Source organism: Monomorium pharaonis, chromosome 1 (genome assembly GCF_013373865.1).
Source record: "Monomorium pharaonis isolate MP-MQ-018 chromosome 1, ASM1337386v2, whole genome shotgun sequence".
NCBI lineage: Eukaryota > Metazoa > Arthropoda > Insecta > Hymenoptera > Formicidae > Monomorium > Monomorium pharaonis.
Window position 1 is genome coordinate 18,349,859 of NC_050467.1, and position 16,281 is coordinate 18,366,139.

The following is a 16,281-nucleotide window of genomic DNA, read 5'->3' on the forward strand; positions in this document are numbered from 1 at the left end:
AATAAAATTTATTTAATAATTTATATTGTGGATGATTTTCTTATTTACTTAAAATAATCTAATTTTTTTAAATTACAATATTCTACTTTAATATAAATTTTTGTTTTTTAAAAGTAATTTTTAAAGTTAAATTAATTTAATTTTAATCAACTTTTAAGCAAAGTAATTTCTCTTTTATGCAACTTTTAATATAAATAAATTTACTATATTTAATTTAATTTAAAGTTTATGACACGTGCATCTAATACAATAGTACAAAAAATGTATTTAGTTTAAAGAATATGTTAACTCTTATCTATTTCTATTTTTTATATTATATTTAAAACGAAATAGATGAGTAGACGTTAAATAAAGATAAAAAATAAAAGAAGGTAAAAAATTAAATATATATAATTAAACGCGTACATTTGTTTATAAAGTTAGGTGTGCAAATGCGTTAACTGCGCGTGCGCTTTAATCAGCTGATAGCTGATAATATTCAATTTCTTCGGATTAGAAAGTCATAGAATTGCATTTACGCAACCGGATGAATTGCAATTCTTAACACGCGTACAATTTGAAGAAAAGGTAAGTTTCATTAACATTTCAATTAATAATCTGTAATTCTGTAAGCATAGTTGCCTAAGTTGCATTAAAAAAATTTGTTGCGAAAAAGTTAGGTTATGTTACATATAATCGGAATAAAATGTGTATTATTCTTTTTGCTTATTTGTGATAGTTAAGAGAAATTACAATTGTTTATCGGGTATATGTATATTTATTATACAATGTTTATCATATCTCTTTAATGTATATTACACAGCAGAATATTATATATGTGTGTGTGTGTGTGTGTGAGAGCTTGGAGATAATTTGATGCATCTTATATTTATATCGTTATCTCATAAGATTTCTACCATGCTATCATAAAAACAGACCAGTTATGAACTAAGTTTAATATCTAAATAAATACATGTATTTATGTACAATTGTTCTTTTGATATGTATTTTATTTTCTTTCCAGAATCCATGTCTTGGATCGTGAACTCTGTCCGCGCTGTCGTGAACACACGGACGCCACAGGTGACATCGGTACGATTTCGTTATCATGCGGATAAATTAGCAAAAGGCCCCTTAATACGGCGATATGGATACGAGGAGCCTATTGATATGAGAGGTCTATTACCACGTGAGAACCCAAATCGAATACGCGAGATGCAGATCTATCGACCAAACGACGCTTGGTCCGAGAAGAAGGCACTGTTTGGTCAGAACGATTATATTGACATTCTGGGCTCAGGTGCCCTACATCCCACAAGAATATTATATAACGTACCCTCATGGTTGAGGGGTGTCAGTGGCAATGAATTTCAGGTCTTACTGAGGAAAAAAAAGATGTGGGCAAAAGGCATATTTCCAATCGCAAGACCCACTAAGTGGAAACAATTAGAGAAGAGAATAGAATATCTCTATAAGTACTTAAATCGTAAAACTAAACACAATTAAACCCTAAAATTAACATCTATGTAGCAAAGTTTGCGCTTGGCTAAAAATTTGTACAGACACAAAAACGTAATTAAATTGTAATTTAATTCTCAAATACAGTGTTTTCTTTTCAACAGTTTTCAAATATTCTATTAAATTTTTAGATATTTGTTTTAGGTATCGCAATTACTATATACATAATATTACGATTCACTGCTTATAATAATTATAAAAAATATAAAATAATGAATTTATTCATTGACAAATAATTATCCATCGGATATACGATTATTTCACAACATTGAAAAACGCAAATACTTTTTTCGCTGAAACGCGGATTTTCATTTTGTAAAAAGATAAGAGGGATACATGTATGTGGTCACAGTGTCGCATATGTACATGTAGTTGCAGTTGATGTGTTAATTTCTAACGATATGAGAAATAACCGCGAAACAGAAACGCGTCCGGCGTAGTCTTCCTGATTAACTATTGTCAGTAAATTGAGTATTGTCCATTCTCTTAGAAAATAGTGTCACAATTAATCATTATATCACGATTGTAAGCTTTGACAATAGCTGATTAAGAAAACCTTGAATATATTTGTTACGCGTTTTGTGGCATCTTGACAGTGGCATTAAAAATTTATATCCCATACATATCTTTTCTTGGTATACATTATAAATTCCTTGCTAGAAGTTCGTCCTGGTAATTAATTACACGATATATTCACACACTGCAATTACTTAAAAAAAATATAATACTATCTTAAAAGCCTTGGAGGCACACTTTTATACAGAAATTAGTACACATATCCTTGCCATTTGAAAGTATTTCTTCTTTTTAAGTTTTACGTTTAAGTGTGAACGTAAATTAATGGCAGTTAAACATCCTGTTTTAGAGGAACGGTTATTATCGAACTACCTAACAAAGAAAAAAGAAACGAAAATAAAAAGATAACATCAGTTCATAAATGATTCTGTAAGAAGGACAACAGGGTCGTCTCGTAATGTTTACTGGCGTCTAGGCTTCTCAGACTGTGTCTCTCGTTAGGATAAACTTGCAGCTGATACGGTTTTCCGATCTTCACAAGGGCATTAATCAACTGGCTAGTGTGGTAGAAATGTACATTCTCGTCTATGAGACCGTGAATAATCAACAAACGGTTTTCTTCGTCGGGAAACTTGTTTACGTATGTCAGGACCGATCCAGCCATGTAACCATGAGGATTGTTTTGCGGCAAATCCATGTAACGCTCGGTATATCCGGTGTCGTAAAAGTTCCATGAGGTAACCGGAGCACCAGCAATGGCCAGCTGTGAATGACAATAAAGGGACTTATAAAAAAATTAAATATTATACATATGACGTATAATGAGCATTAATTCGTGCGCACTTTGAATACGTCAGGATATTGTATCAAACCCATTAGACTTAAGTATCCGCCGTAAGACCAGCCATGAAGAGCCACACGATTTAGATCTATGTATCCAGTAGTCTCTGACAAATATCTCAATACTTCGACTTGATCGTTCAGCTCTACCGTTCCCATCCTACGTCGCAAGTGGCTCTCGAATACCAGACCTCTATGCTGCGACCCGCGAGAGTCTATTAAAACTACACAATAGCCTTGAGCAGCTAACATGTGCATTCGTAAATGTCTTAAACCCTGCAAAGAATTAAATTATAATTCCTTTTAATTTTAATGCGACATGCGCCAGGTAATTCTTTATGATTACTTCGCTTCGACTTATGAACTTATGATTTTTAGACTGTAACTAATACGTGCTTGAAAACAATCGTCGCGAGTTATGAGAAAATAATTATGAAATTAGGAGCAAAAATAGCAATAATAGCAAGGCATAAATATCGATATATTTCAATTTCAAACTCGAAATTGTAAATCTTGAACAGTATTGATTTATATAAAATAATATTATTAAAATGTCAATTGTGATATGTATATTTAGCTTAATGATATATTATTGATATATGAAAATTTAACTTAATGATATATTATTATTCGATCAATTTAATATAAAAATCAAAGACGTCTCGAAGATATATTTTCATTATAAAGAAATAGAGGAATACTTTTAGAAAGATTCCTCTATTCCTTTATAATGAAAATATATCTTCGAGACTTCTTTGATTTTTATATCAAATTAATCGAAGTATACCTACTTTAAATGTGTTCGATACAAGTTGTACTTCGGGTCCTCCGTAAACGTTTAATATTGTAGGATATTTAACTCCAGGTTGGAAATTATGGGGCTTGAATATCATTGAATAGACCGTATCTCCCGATTTGATTTTATGTGTAAAAATCTCCGGCGCGAACAATTCGGATTCGAGTGTAGACGGTTCTAGGAGATAGCCTACAGGTGTGAGCGAAATGCTCTCCACTGTCCAATCGGTTTGAGATATTTTAAATACCTGTGAAATTAACGACAAATTACCGATCATGTAAAATTAAATATAGCGTGTCTCTTATGTATAAGAAACGTACTTGACAAGTAGGCAGCGTTTTAATGGAGCTATAAACAGTAACCATCATGGTGCACTCTTTGTTAAAATATACACTATTGTAACTGTAACCGGGCCGCGTCAACAGCCGTATCTCTAGCGGCCGTCGCAGCGAAACCGCGTAAACATGTTGCTCCAACGGTCCTTCCCGTAACCCGCAGAAGTAGACGATAGAATTGACCTCGTCGACCCAGATTTTCTTCCCTAGCACTTCCCAATTGCCCTGCGTTAGCGCTACCTTGGAAGTAATACGTGGTCGGAGAAATATACTGTCCATTCGGTCTAAAGGTTCTTCCACTCCGTTACTCAAACCTATATTTAAAATACGTGTCAGAAAAAAAGTAGTGTGTTGAGCAACGAAATTATTGTTAATGAATTTATCGTAAACCTGCTATACTGGATGTTATAAGATACAAATGTCGAAACTCGGATTCCTCGCTGCCCCATATAAATTTGATTTCGTTTGCGTCGTCGGACTTTAAGAAGTACAACAGGTCGTTTACGTTGATCCAGATCGGACTCTGTTCGGAGTATATCACTTGTACGCTCGTTGACGTGGGTGTAAAGTGATTTTCCGTATTGTACGTGTTTGGCGGTGGCTCGCAAAAATTGTCTATCGACAACAGGACCAATTCGAGTTTCTGTTGCTTTCTATCCAACAGTTGCACCCAGACGCTACATTTTAACGAAATGATGTTAATATCGCATATTAATACAAGATTTCGCGTGTCCTTTGAGTTCCATCTTGAACTTACTATTGAGCATCTGGAGTCCATCCGACTCTCACCATGTATTCCATCCATGGGAACATAATATGAAGGGGATACTGAAGCTCCAAAATTTCGATGTCGACGATATGCAATGACTCTGTCAGGCGGAACTGCACCATTTTCAAGTTACTCCTGGCATTCGGCATACCGGCTCTAGGAAATCTAAATTCGTCCACCTCGTCGGAATTTGACGAGGGAAAGCAATAGATCTTGACGTCACTCTCGTCCACCTCTTCGTACACTATCCTGTAGATCCCGTCGAACATGGACTTTGGCTGCCACCAGTAGCCGATATACCTATAATCGAGCAGAGCAAATTCCTTAATTTTCGTGCTTATAGTATGCAAATATTCAATAATAACTATACCAACCTTGTAAATTCCTCCTGCATAACGTAGGAAGGAGTGCCGGCGGTGAGCGGATCGTCTACAAGGCTTCTGCCCCCTTTTCTGGCGTGAGTCAATCGAACCGAGGAGCCGGTTATACTGTGAGACAGGTACAGGTCTCCCGAACACGTATGGGCGATTAGAGCGTTGTTCCAGGGACAGATCTGAGGGCACAGTTTCGCCCCAGCCGTTGACATTCTGATTTCCGACGGAAAAAGCGGTCCAGGCTGACAGAAAAATCATACATATTAGACCATGCATTTTTTTTGTTCAATCAATACAACTAGAACACAGTATTACCATAAATCCAGTATCTACACATTGATAAAGACTGCTAGCAGCTGGAAAGACTAATTTTCCACTTTCCGCATGGATCTCGTAACTGGTTATACCCCACGTAGCGAGTCTTTTCCTCTCCCACAACAGCTGTTCTTCCTTTGATAGTCTGTTTACACTTGACACACTGAAATCATTGTACACAAATAGTAGTGTAGTCACTCTCACTTGTGACGATACGATAACACGTTGAATGCTTCGCTCTACACACAGCGAGACAGAATCTTACCTCTGAAAGTTCGCTTCTATCACAGGTTGCCAGTGCAGCCGGTAGCCGTTGGCGTGGTCCGCGTGCGCGATGTCCACGTAGAGAAGAGTGGTCTCCCAGCCGTTGTTCGGTGTGCTAAGGAAATAGATTCTGGTCCTGCGAAAGGAGAAGTGGGAGACGGTACAACGTTGATCTTGGTAAAATCTCAATAAGCACATCTCGAAGGGAAGGGAATTTTCCTCACCGGCCGTCAGGAAGCGAGCGGAACGTTATGGAGCTCGGCACGGACGCGGCCGACACCCCGGACAGCTTCCTCCTGAGGTCGCTGACGACGGCGCGGAGACCGGACCAGCACTTCCGCGGGACCGTGCTGTCGGGGACGGCCTGCTCCCCCGCCGACTCGCCGCCCGTGATATCCATATTCTCCATACGTTGCCGGCGGCCGTCGCGAAGTCACTCGTCCAGCACCAGCGAGCACCACCGCGGTCGTCCCGGCGCGATCATGTCGACTCGAGTCCCAAAAGTCGCCACTCTAAAGGTGGTGAACGCGAACGAAGATGCGAGGATTCCGCAACGAGGGTTACGCACACGGACGGTGCACACGACGTACTGCGCGCGCGAGCGGAGCGGACGCAGACGTGAGAAGGAGGAGCGAGCGAGTGGGAGAAAAGGAGAGAGAGAGAGAGAAAGAGAGAGAGAGAGAGAGAAACGTATGCTTTATTTTTAGGTTATACACCGTCCGTTGATCCACGGCCGCCGCGCGACAGAGGCTCACTTTCACCTTCTCTCCGGCCTCGCTGCGCGGTCTCTTCTCGGCGGTCCTCTCTCTCCCTCCTGCCGACGTCGCGCGACATTAATTTTCCGAAATCGCCGTGCTCATACCATCGTCACGACCAGGATCGCTGTCGTCGTCGTCACCACCGTTACCACCACCACCACCGCTTCCACTACCGTCGCTACCACTACCACTGCCGTTCGCTGCTGCTGTGCCAGCCTCCGCGATTCCGCCGCGGCTCCACGTGCCAAGAGCTCTCGGCGGGGATCTCAGCCGGGGAGGCTAACGGCTGTCATCCGAACGCTCGCGCACGTGACGGCGATTTTTTCCAGTGTTCTTATCGCCGCTCGTCGCGCGCGGCTATCTTATCCGCCGGCCGGTGGCGCGAGGAGGCGAAGCCACGTGAAAGAGGTGGATACGCGCGTATTCGCGGCGCACACGTGCGCACCATACGTCGTCGCGTCGCGCTTCCCCTCCCCCCCTCCTCCTCCGTGCATTCGCGTGCCTGTACCGTCGCCTTCGGAGGATTTCCGCATTTAATTACGTCAGAACGTTTTTGCCCGTGTGAATCGATCGCGATCAAGAGCGCTTGTTTTCTGGTTAATTAATCGCACATTAATCCGCTAATGGTTTGTTGTATTAGGATTTCCGGGTTCGGTAGGTAATTCGTATCGATTTGCAGGGGGGAGGAGGAGGGGGAAGGGTCGCGCTCAATTATATGTCGACATGCGTTTGATTGATTTACCGATTGCGTTCGATTGCGTGTATCAAAAGATGTTATTGATTTTATTGTTGACAGTTTTCCACGATGATGATTGGTTCTTTTGCTGCACTTACTTCGTGCTGCGGAACTATCATTGAATTTTGACAGCTGTCTTTGTATAGATAATTATCTACAAAAATTATTGTTGCAATTATCGTTGCTAGAAAGATTGTTATTATTTAATTGTTACATAAGTTTTGGAAACTTATATCTGACAGCATGAATATTATAGAATATAATATCTATTTTTTATAGAGAAAACGAAGAATATTATAAAGAAAAATTTAACTAGAGATAGCAAGAGAGAGAGAGAGAGAGAGAGAGAGAGAGAGAGAGAGAGAGAGAGAGAGAGAGAGAGAGAGAGAGAGAGAAAGAGAAAAAACACAAAAAAATTATAGAAAAATTAAAAAGAAATAGAAGAGGTCATATAAAATTTTAATATATAAAATTTTATATAAAATTATATAAAATTTTAATATAAAATTATATATTCAACGGTGTCGAAATTTTCAATGAGCACACAGAAACATTTTGCAGACAGTCAAAAGTAAAAACATAACGTTGAATATATAATTTTATATTAAAATTTTCAACCCCGTCGAATATATAATTTTATCATGTTTTTACTTTTGACTTTCTGCAAATTTTTTTATGTGTGTTTATTAAAAACAACATTGAATAAATTAACTACATTAAAAATAACGTTGAATAAATTACATTTAATTTGTTACAATTAACGTTAAACACATTGAATTTTCACAGCTGTCAATGATGGTTATCTATACAATCATCGTTGCAATTTATTTTTAAAAAGTAAAAAATAAAAAGTCAAATAACGCGCGCGAAGCGCGCGTCTGTGGTGTTTAGTGTTTAATAAAGCGAGTGTTAAAAATCTCCTTCATGCCGTTGCTTTTGTTATTATTATTGTGCTGTTGCATTTTGTTATATTATACTCCGCGGGTTTTGCAAGAATTTTGCGGAATATGCACAACGTGTTGAGGTGCGTTGGACGCTTCGTTTCGCGAAGAGGAAAATAAAGTCTCGTCAAGGATATTTTAATGAAAATTTAACAAACACCTTTTTTTCAGGATACATTGAATGGACACGTGGTGGTTTTAAGCTTTTTGGGGGGCAATTACGTTGATTAAATTCGAAGCTTAAAAGCTTTGTGTCGCGTAATAAAATGTAAGAACAATGGCGCTTTCCTTCTAATTTAATGGAAGTTTGTGTTAGTTGAGTGGAACGGTATGAATTCACAATGTGTGCTGATGTGTTTCGCCTAACTTTCGGTTACGAAGAGGAAAATAATGTGTCGAGCGAATATCCTTGAAATTTTACGAATTCCATTTTTTGCAGAAGACTTTTTTTTTTCCAAACTTCGACCCGAAAACGATTCAGGTCGTCATCCTGCTCGAATGAAAATTCTGAGAGTTTTGTGACGGTGGTTAAATAAAATTTCAAAAGAACAATGGCACCTTCTTCGTAATTTAATGGAACGTGGTGGCTGGTAGAACAGCACGAATTTGTAACGTACGGCGTTCGGAGAAAAAGAGGAAAAAAGAATTCCCGAGGAGAACAAACACGTGCTCGCCCATCGCAGTCACGTTGCCGTTGTTCTTACATATTTTAATAGCTTTTCTCCGTCGCGACGTCTGTTTTTACCCTCGTGCACTCTTGAATAATATTCCTCGTCGTCGTTGTCGTCGTCATCTGTAGACTCTTTTACAATTACGTAAAAAATCCAGTCGGGAGTGTCACGGTTTAATTGTACGCGTCTCGGAATAAGAGGTATTTTTCTTTCTCAAACGAGCGAAAAACGCGACCGATCTTCCGTATAATCAGCCGCAAAAACGGACGTTTTTATAACTTCGCAGTGCCCATATTTATCCCCGACAATATTCGCGAGAGAAAATTCTCGTGGTGTTCTACCTATATTTTTCATGATTCTATGCCAAGTAATCCGGGTCGCTATTTATATGAGCTTTACTCCGATTTGAATACACCAATAAATACCGGCAATCGATAAACGCTCGAAATTCTCGCAATATGCACGCCGATTTTTTATCTTCAATTTAATATTATTATGCATCTCTTTATGTTAAATTAAAAGAAGGAACGATATCTCAGGTTTTCTTTTAAATAGGTATATTTTTGACCTCCACAATACTTCGTTGTAACTTTCAGATAATTAGGGTCGACACAGTTATAAAAAAGGATATCTATTTTATGCAATTATTAGATATAAAAATACTTTTATATATTTTTTATTATGTTATATAACTGTGACACGTGTACCTCGCATGTTAAAAATGTTTCCGTAATCCGTTTTATCAGAACAGGGGTTCCCAACCAGTTGTCCGCGAGAACTAAATTAAGGTTCGCAAAATAAAGTCACACTGATTTTTAATTGAAAGTTTTCTATTATAAAAATATATTCAAATATTATTCTAAGTTTAATGTTAACTAAAAGTTATGATTAAAATTTATTTTCAAATTTCTTGGAATGTTTATTTTGAACCTTGAGGTCCTGCAACCGAACAAAAAAGTCCTAGTGGTCAAAGAAAGGTTGGGAACCACTGGTTTAGAATCGGATACATTATTTAACAAATCTTCCGTTTACAAAAGAATTGTGAGAATTTCCGTGAGAATTTCTATTGCTAATTTATAACTTATGATTAATTTATGAATATTAGAAAAAAATAGCCACGTGTTCACAAAGTAATTAAGCAAGCATTAGCGGCGCAGTAGTTCTACAACGTACAGGGTACAAGTCACACATGTACGGCGCGAACACGTGCGAGTTAAGGATGGTAACGTCTCTCAACAGAAGAGACGCGATTAACAAACGAGGAATGCACAATATCTCTGACGAGGCATACATTCGGTTTTGTCAGCGTCCATATACATTTCAGTTTGTATATACTAATTTATCGAAATTTGTTTCCCTGCGTCGTTGCGAGCGTGACATTATAATTTAAACAGCAGCATTCCGAGTAAGCAGAGGATCATATTTCTTTCCTTCATCACTTTAGATAACGTGCACGACAGTGCAATGAATAAATCATTTAGTTTTTTCTGGCTTAAAGAGCGCAAATATTTGCTTGAATAATGATTACGTAACCGAAAGTAATATTTTGCTCCTGTAACAATATTAAAGATCGAATTAGAGATACGGCATGATAATGCCAATTTCGCATATCAATCAACTTTTTTTTTTATTTTGGCGAATCTATCCCTGACAAATTATTTGTCTACGTTTTCACGATTTGATTTCATTATTTGCCTTATTCATGTTTTTTTTTTTTTTCAGAAATGTTTGGTAATTCAGGATTAGCGAGATATGGCCATAAAATCACGAAAAAAGGCAAAAATATGCTGTGGACGCTTGAGGGAATTAAGAGAAACCCGGAGGTGAGCCACGTTAATGTGAAAATTAAATATTTGTTCAAATAGGTTAATATTGAAGTGATAAAACTGTACGAAAATAGAGATTTGCTTTTTTTTCCTCTCTTTTTTTTTTCTGATGCCATCTACATCAATGTTTATTAAACGAACATTCATCGCATATTAAATGTTAAAGTCATAAAGGTGAATCATGGTTTTATATTTAAAACACGAAAGTGTATATTCGCAAAATACTTCTGTTTTAATTAAAAAATTGGAAATTATATAATTATATCTATTGTATAATTATAAATCAATTAAAATATTAATACATAAGTGAATCGACATCAGTTACGTCGACACTGACAAAATTTCTAATATATGAACCTCATGCCAATGTCCTCCACTCGACTTGACATCATTAATCGTATTGCGCGATTATTAAGGAAGTATTCACTTACCTTTGGCTTCTTTCTCTCGTTGGAAGATAGTTGGATTTACCTGGATTTATCGCCCGACGGAATTTAATACGCAAACACGTAATGTATATTGTCCGCTCGCAAAAACTTTTTCTCGTGTTAAAATTTTACTTCGGGGGCTTTACTACCCCGCGCGTGGCGGGATCGAATGTCTCGTGGATGGCCTACACGTAGGCGCAGTTTCCCCGACAGACCTGCGCCATCAACCCTCCCCCCTCGCGTCCCAGCCGCCCTCGGCAACCTACCCCGTCCGAGATGGTCTCTGCACGAGACCCATATATTTCCTGAGATACGTTCCTGCCGGTGCGAAGCACCGTCCAGAATTCTCACGAGAGCGGCCGAATCCCTTTCCCCTCCCCCCGTGCGCTGCTCAAGTATTAACGCGGAGAATTTCGTAGGTGGTCTCGTAGTGAAATTTTCACGAATTAACTCGATGGGTAACTAACGCCTCCCATCTCCACCTCTATACAATGGTCGAGTAACACGAGTCTCCCGATCAAGAGAGTGACAATGGTGTTTTTCTTTATGAAAAGAAGATATGTAACGCAAAATAATACTTTTTGATCATTCTCGAAGGGTGGGGGATCGTATAGCGGAACGGATCTGGAATCGGAAAGAGTGCGCCGGTACTCCCTCGGTTGAGCTATTGAATACTTAACATCCACGTATCCCGTAGACTCTTTTCCACATCATTCTTTCTGCACATTTCGTTCTCCGATGTGCATTTGACGGGTGGAATATTGTACCCCGAACCCGTTATTTTTTTTCGAGGAAAGATTTTCATGTAATCTATTCATGTAATCCATTACATAAACGAATTCGAATAAAAAAAAAATGTCAACTTGAAAGCCAACCGATTTATATATCGACAAGTGAGAGAAAAAAAAAATACAATAATCAGATTCCCGAGCTGCCGTGCGATTCCACGTGTGCTCCGTCTCCCTACGTAAGGTCGAGGAATGTTCAACGCCCGCGTTTCGGTATCACTGTCAAGTAGTCCGGGCGCCTCCGTGGAGTAGTTGGCATGCAGAGCCGGTCCGCGACATACTTTCCTCCTTTCTTTTTTTTTTACTCGTCTCAACTTTTTCCCACCGGTCTTACCTCTCTTTCTCCACTGAACGACGCCACCGCCACCGCCGCCTCCTTTTCCCCCGTTCGAGCACCCTGTCCGAGTTCGCTACATAATGCAACCGGCTATATTGAATATTTCGCCCGTGGTAAAATGATAAGGAAATCCTCGGCAAGCTTCTCGGACTTATGTGGATATAGAGCCGTCGTCCCCGACGCCTTCAGAAACGTGATGGAGTGTGACCTTGCGAGCATTCCTCAACAAGTAACCGCTGTTGTTCATTAATTTTGGGAAAACTTAGGAAGGGAATTCTAGTAGTTTTAAGACCGAGCGAATCGATAACATTTTGCTCCAATTTCGTATTTTTACATCATTAAATTAACAAAAATAAACGACTAAATCAATTTTCGCATATTAAACCTTTAAATCCGAAATAGATCTCAATCCAGACATTTCTATTTGTTTACAGCGCGAAACATTAAAAAAGAAAAATACTAAAAGAAACGAAAGGAATTTTTTGTTATTAATAAAGTATAAAAATTATTGTTTGTTAACGCGATATATACGTCTTACCTTATATGCAAAGAGTATTTTCTAGACAAAGACTGCCTTTGTTATTGTTTGCCATTATGGTATTTGCAGTTAAGATGATAAATTTCATCCATAAATGTATAGATATATTCGCTGCATAGATAATGTTGTTTCTCATGCCTTCTAAGATCTAACGCGACTGGAATAATAGCGAAGGGAATTCCCCCTGGAAGCCTTTATGATCGTAGCTACAGCGTCTTTCACATAGTACATCCAAGTTTTCTTCGCGACTATCATCGGTATATATTATTCTATCGGTATAACATAAATTAATTTTAACATTTCGAATTTTACGTATAAATCAATTCTTTCTATAAAAAAATATGTATGTTATTATACATATATAAGAGTATTGAATATTGAAATTCCTCATTGGTTTTTTTTTCAATATAAAATTTCCATTGTTTTAATATTTTAATTATTATCATTGTTGGAGTAATTTTAAATAGAGCAAAGCGTAAAATGAAAATGTAACATTTGTAGCATAACATTCTAATTTACAAGGCTTAGGATGTGACTCATTATTTTAATGACTTAGCCATTCGTCAAGGCGACAATGTCAGTCCGCCTAAGGAGAATATATCACGCGCAAAGCTCAAAGGGAATTGAACGAAGCTGTAGAGGAGACGGCATTTTCTTCGGCACGACATTTAAGGCATCCTTGCTCGCAGCAGTATCTTAGTCCTAGGAGGATAGATAAACTATGGGGCCATTTCAAAATTGAAGGAGCCATGAAGACACAGATATAATAACACTCGTGCAAAACATGAGAAATTTATTCCACCCTCCTCGTACGCCGCCGATAGTTTGTCGATTTTACGTAGTCGTTTCTTTCTTATAAAAAAAAAAATCGAAGGGTAAAAACACGAACAATTGTGGAAACCTTTCGACTTTCTTCTTAACGGATAAGGGAAACGAATAGGAGGGAGCGACGGCGCACAAAAAGGTTACGGAATTTCCGGAACAGCTTTCGTTACAGAATGAGAGGTAGGGGATGCACTTCAGTTGACGCGGGCGTACGTAACGCGTGCCCCTGGGGGGTCGCAATATCGATCTCCCCTCTTCCCCTCGCATCTCCCTCGCGTATTACCTCCTCCACGTCTGTTCGTTCTGCAGCATATCAACAGCGGACAGCTCGAATTGTACAAACCTAATGGAATATATGCTCTTCGAGAAGCCTTCCTGTCATCCTTCCTGCGTGAATTTATTCGGCTGGAGTCCCTTCCGCCGGTGAGAGATCCAGGCTTTCGTCGACGATGGAATATTGAAGAAGTTGAAAATCAAACGTCGGAAATAAAGAAAAGGAAAGTTTTGAGCGGGCGTGGGCGTTTCTCGTCGTTCATCTTTCAATCGTTCCCGATTCGTCGTTTTCGATTATTAAAACCGGGATAGAGGAGAACAATGGACAGAGGAGAAATTAGGTTTCGCTTCCACCTCATTAAATTTTCGCAAAGTCTCTCACGGTTAGGAGGTAATCCTCAATTGGGTACTTCGGCGATTCAAATGCATACGGAGGAACTTGGAAATGCACAAAGGGATTTCACACGACGGTTTGCGTATATGTTGATTAAAATATATGTATATGTTATATATGTACATAGCAGCGATAATAATATCATTAATAATAAAGTTCTTGTGGTGTATAATAATAATGATATCGAGTGATCCCGCGTGGGGGAAACAATTGTCGATTTCGTTGCTACGTCGTGACACCTTCTCCCGAGGATGATTCACGGTGACGCTCTTTCGATGATACTCTTGCACTTCGTACGCCCCTCCTCTTCCGTCGCGCGAAACACTTCGGAGTGCTGTGGGTCCTTGGGAGGGGAGTGATAGGTGGGTGGATGTCTTTATTTTGTGTGTGACTTACTCCTCCCCTCTCGCGACTCCCCCTACGCTGTTACGATTGTGAAAAAAGGCCCTTGATCATCCCTCCAGCCAGCTAGAACTCGGCCTAAACTTGCAAAGGTATCGGATCTCGCAACGTCACTATTGAAGTGTTAAATTATATCACTTTGGAGCCCGCAAGACCTCGCAGGGTTCGATATGTCGTGATCTGTGTGCAGTTTAACACACCGACTATCCGATCGCGATACGCACGCCGCGGGAACCCTTTCATGTTTCCGCTCTTGGTCGGGCTAGCTTTAGTACGGCTACGCTTTATCTTCCTGTTTATTATTATAGATTGTCTCCGCTCGTCGTGATAGTCGATGTGCTAATGGAAACAGCCACGCGCACAAGCAAAGAGACTACTACACTATTACATACTATATATCATTACAATTACTTCACTTTCCATCGTGTTTGAAGTTAACGAGCTTGGAATTTCCCTTTTTACTGGGTGTCGTTTGCGACAATATTATATACTGTTCGCATTCACGAGGTTTTTGCGAATTATAGTAATATCTAATCTAATATATATGTCGTTCGAGAGCTATTCAAATAGATCATGTATATATACTATTGTACGATTTGTACTTGAAGTAAACAAATACAAAAAGCATTCGTTCTATTCACTAGCTCTCCTAGGCGCTTCTGAACGTAGTGCACACGAAAAAAGTGCGCAAGGTACGACAAAACAATGTCCAGACTTAAAGATACGTATATATGATACGATATTGAATATATTAGCTTTCCACCGCATTCGTTTCTCGGCGCGTTTATAAATACGACGCGACAAAAAAGCGACAATTTATATAATAACTTATTTGCGTCGTAGCCAAGGATAAAATCGCTATGAAGAAAAACAAGATACGAATATTTATTGATATCTCACGTTCTATCACAGGTATGAATACTCCGACGCGCCTTTAATATATATGTTTTATATATTATAATTATAAATAATATAAGTATATAATTATATTTATATGTATATTTTGTTAAATTAATGATTAGAGGATAAACACGTCGGATAAGAACATCGAACCTCGTTGTATAATTTTTGTATATATATATATATATATATATAATCAAGATACTCGGGTAAAGGATCATGCAACTTTTAATATTAAAAATCAAATGAAATTTCTATGTTAAATTGTAAATATCTGCCAACAGTATAGATATATAATATAATACGTTTCTCTATTCATACAGATTCTAATTTGTATCACATAATTTTTGTTCTATTCCTGATAATTAATTCTTCGAAAGTTGCTTCCTCTTAAATCAAAACATTTCAAATTGTCTACTGATTATCTACTTGTCTACTAATAAAAGTTCCTATCAAACTTACTTCACGCAGAAAGTTCTACTAATTCTTAATATCATAAACTTCGTTCTACTTTAGGCCATATGATTCATGACACAGGGAATTAATCCTAAAATGTTACTCATATTTTTCTTACGTAAACATTATTCTGGGTGAAAATTCACCTACGTAGATAAGAAAAATTTTAAAATACCTTTTTATATCTATTTCATCTAGGAATATAGGTTACAAGGTGTTAACATAACCGAGCACTATTTTATGTTAAAAAAATCCTTATTAAATAATTTCAAGCTACTAAAGTTTTAATAACACACTGTCCT

At 38.3% G+C, this 16,281-nt stretch overlaps 3 protein-coding genes and 1 long non-coding RNA gene across 6 annotated transcripts in view; 2 read left to right on the top strand and 2 right to left on the bottom strand.

The window, feature by feature from the left end:
* The first annotated feature begins 422 nt into the window (after positions 1-422).
* LOC105835126 (39S ribosomal protein L51, mitochondrial) lies at positions 423-1,579 on the top strand. The gene is made up of 2 exons (XM_012678132.3): positions 423-567; positions 1,004-1,579. Exon 2 carries the CDS (start codon positions 1,009-1,011, stop codon positions 1,483-1,485), a length of 477 nt encoding a protein of 158 aa, XP_012533586.1. The 5' UTR covers positions 423-567; positions 1,004-1,008; the 3' UTR covers positions 1,486-1,579.
* On the bottom strand, positions 1,553-6,587 carry LOC105835125 (dipeptidyl peptidase 9). Its single transcript, XM_012678131.3, has 10 exons — positions 5,931-6,587; positions 5,708-5,842; positions 5,443-5,605; positions 5,128-5,369; positions 4,742-5,053; positions 4,375-4,661; positions 3,970-4,298; positions 3,645-3,896; positions 2,857-3,129; positions 1,553-2,776 (listed from the first exon to the last, which is right to left on the bottom strand). The coding sequence occupies exons 1-10, from the start codon at positions 6,113-6,115 to the stop codon at positions 2,429-2,431; spliced, it is 2,526 nt and encodes an 841-aa protein (XP_012533585.1). The 5' UTR covers positions 6,116-6,587; the 3' UTR covers positions 1,553-2,428.
* A 176-nt stretch (positions 6,588-6,763) lies between these two features.
* The window catches only part of LOC118648898, a 60,469-nt gene continuing 50,951 nt past the window's right edge, over positions 6,764-16,281 (top strand). Inside the window, exons 1-2 of one of the 3 annotated variants that reach the window (XM_036295435.1) lie at positions 6,764-6,872; positions 10,535-10,635. In XM_036295435.1, the coding sequence (XP_036151328.1) occupies positions 10,537-10,635 (99 nt within the window). In that variant the 5' untranslated portion in view covers positions 6,764-6,872; positions 10,535-10,536. Of the gene's footprint in view, positions 6,873-7,955; positions 10,218-10,534; positions 10,636-16,281 lie in introns of those variants that run through there. The other 2 variants (XM_036295434.1, XM_036295433.1) reach the window with 2 other exon arrangements.
* Positions 10,301-13,063, bottom strand: LOC118648900. Its single transcript, XR_004965488.1, has 2 exons — positions 11,070-13,063; positions 10,301-10,364 (listed from the first exon to the last, which is right to left on the bottom strand). It is a non-coding gene; the product is annotated as an uncharacterized LOC118648900 (long non-coding RNA).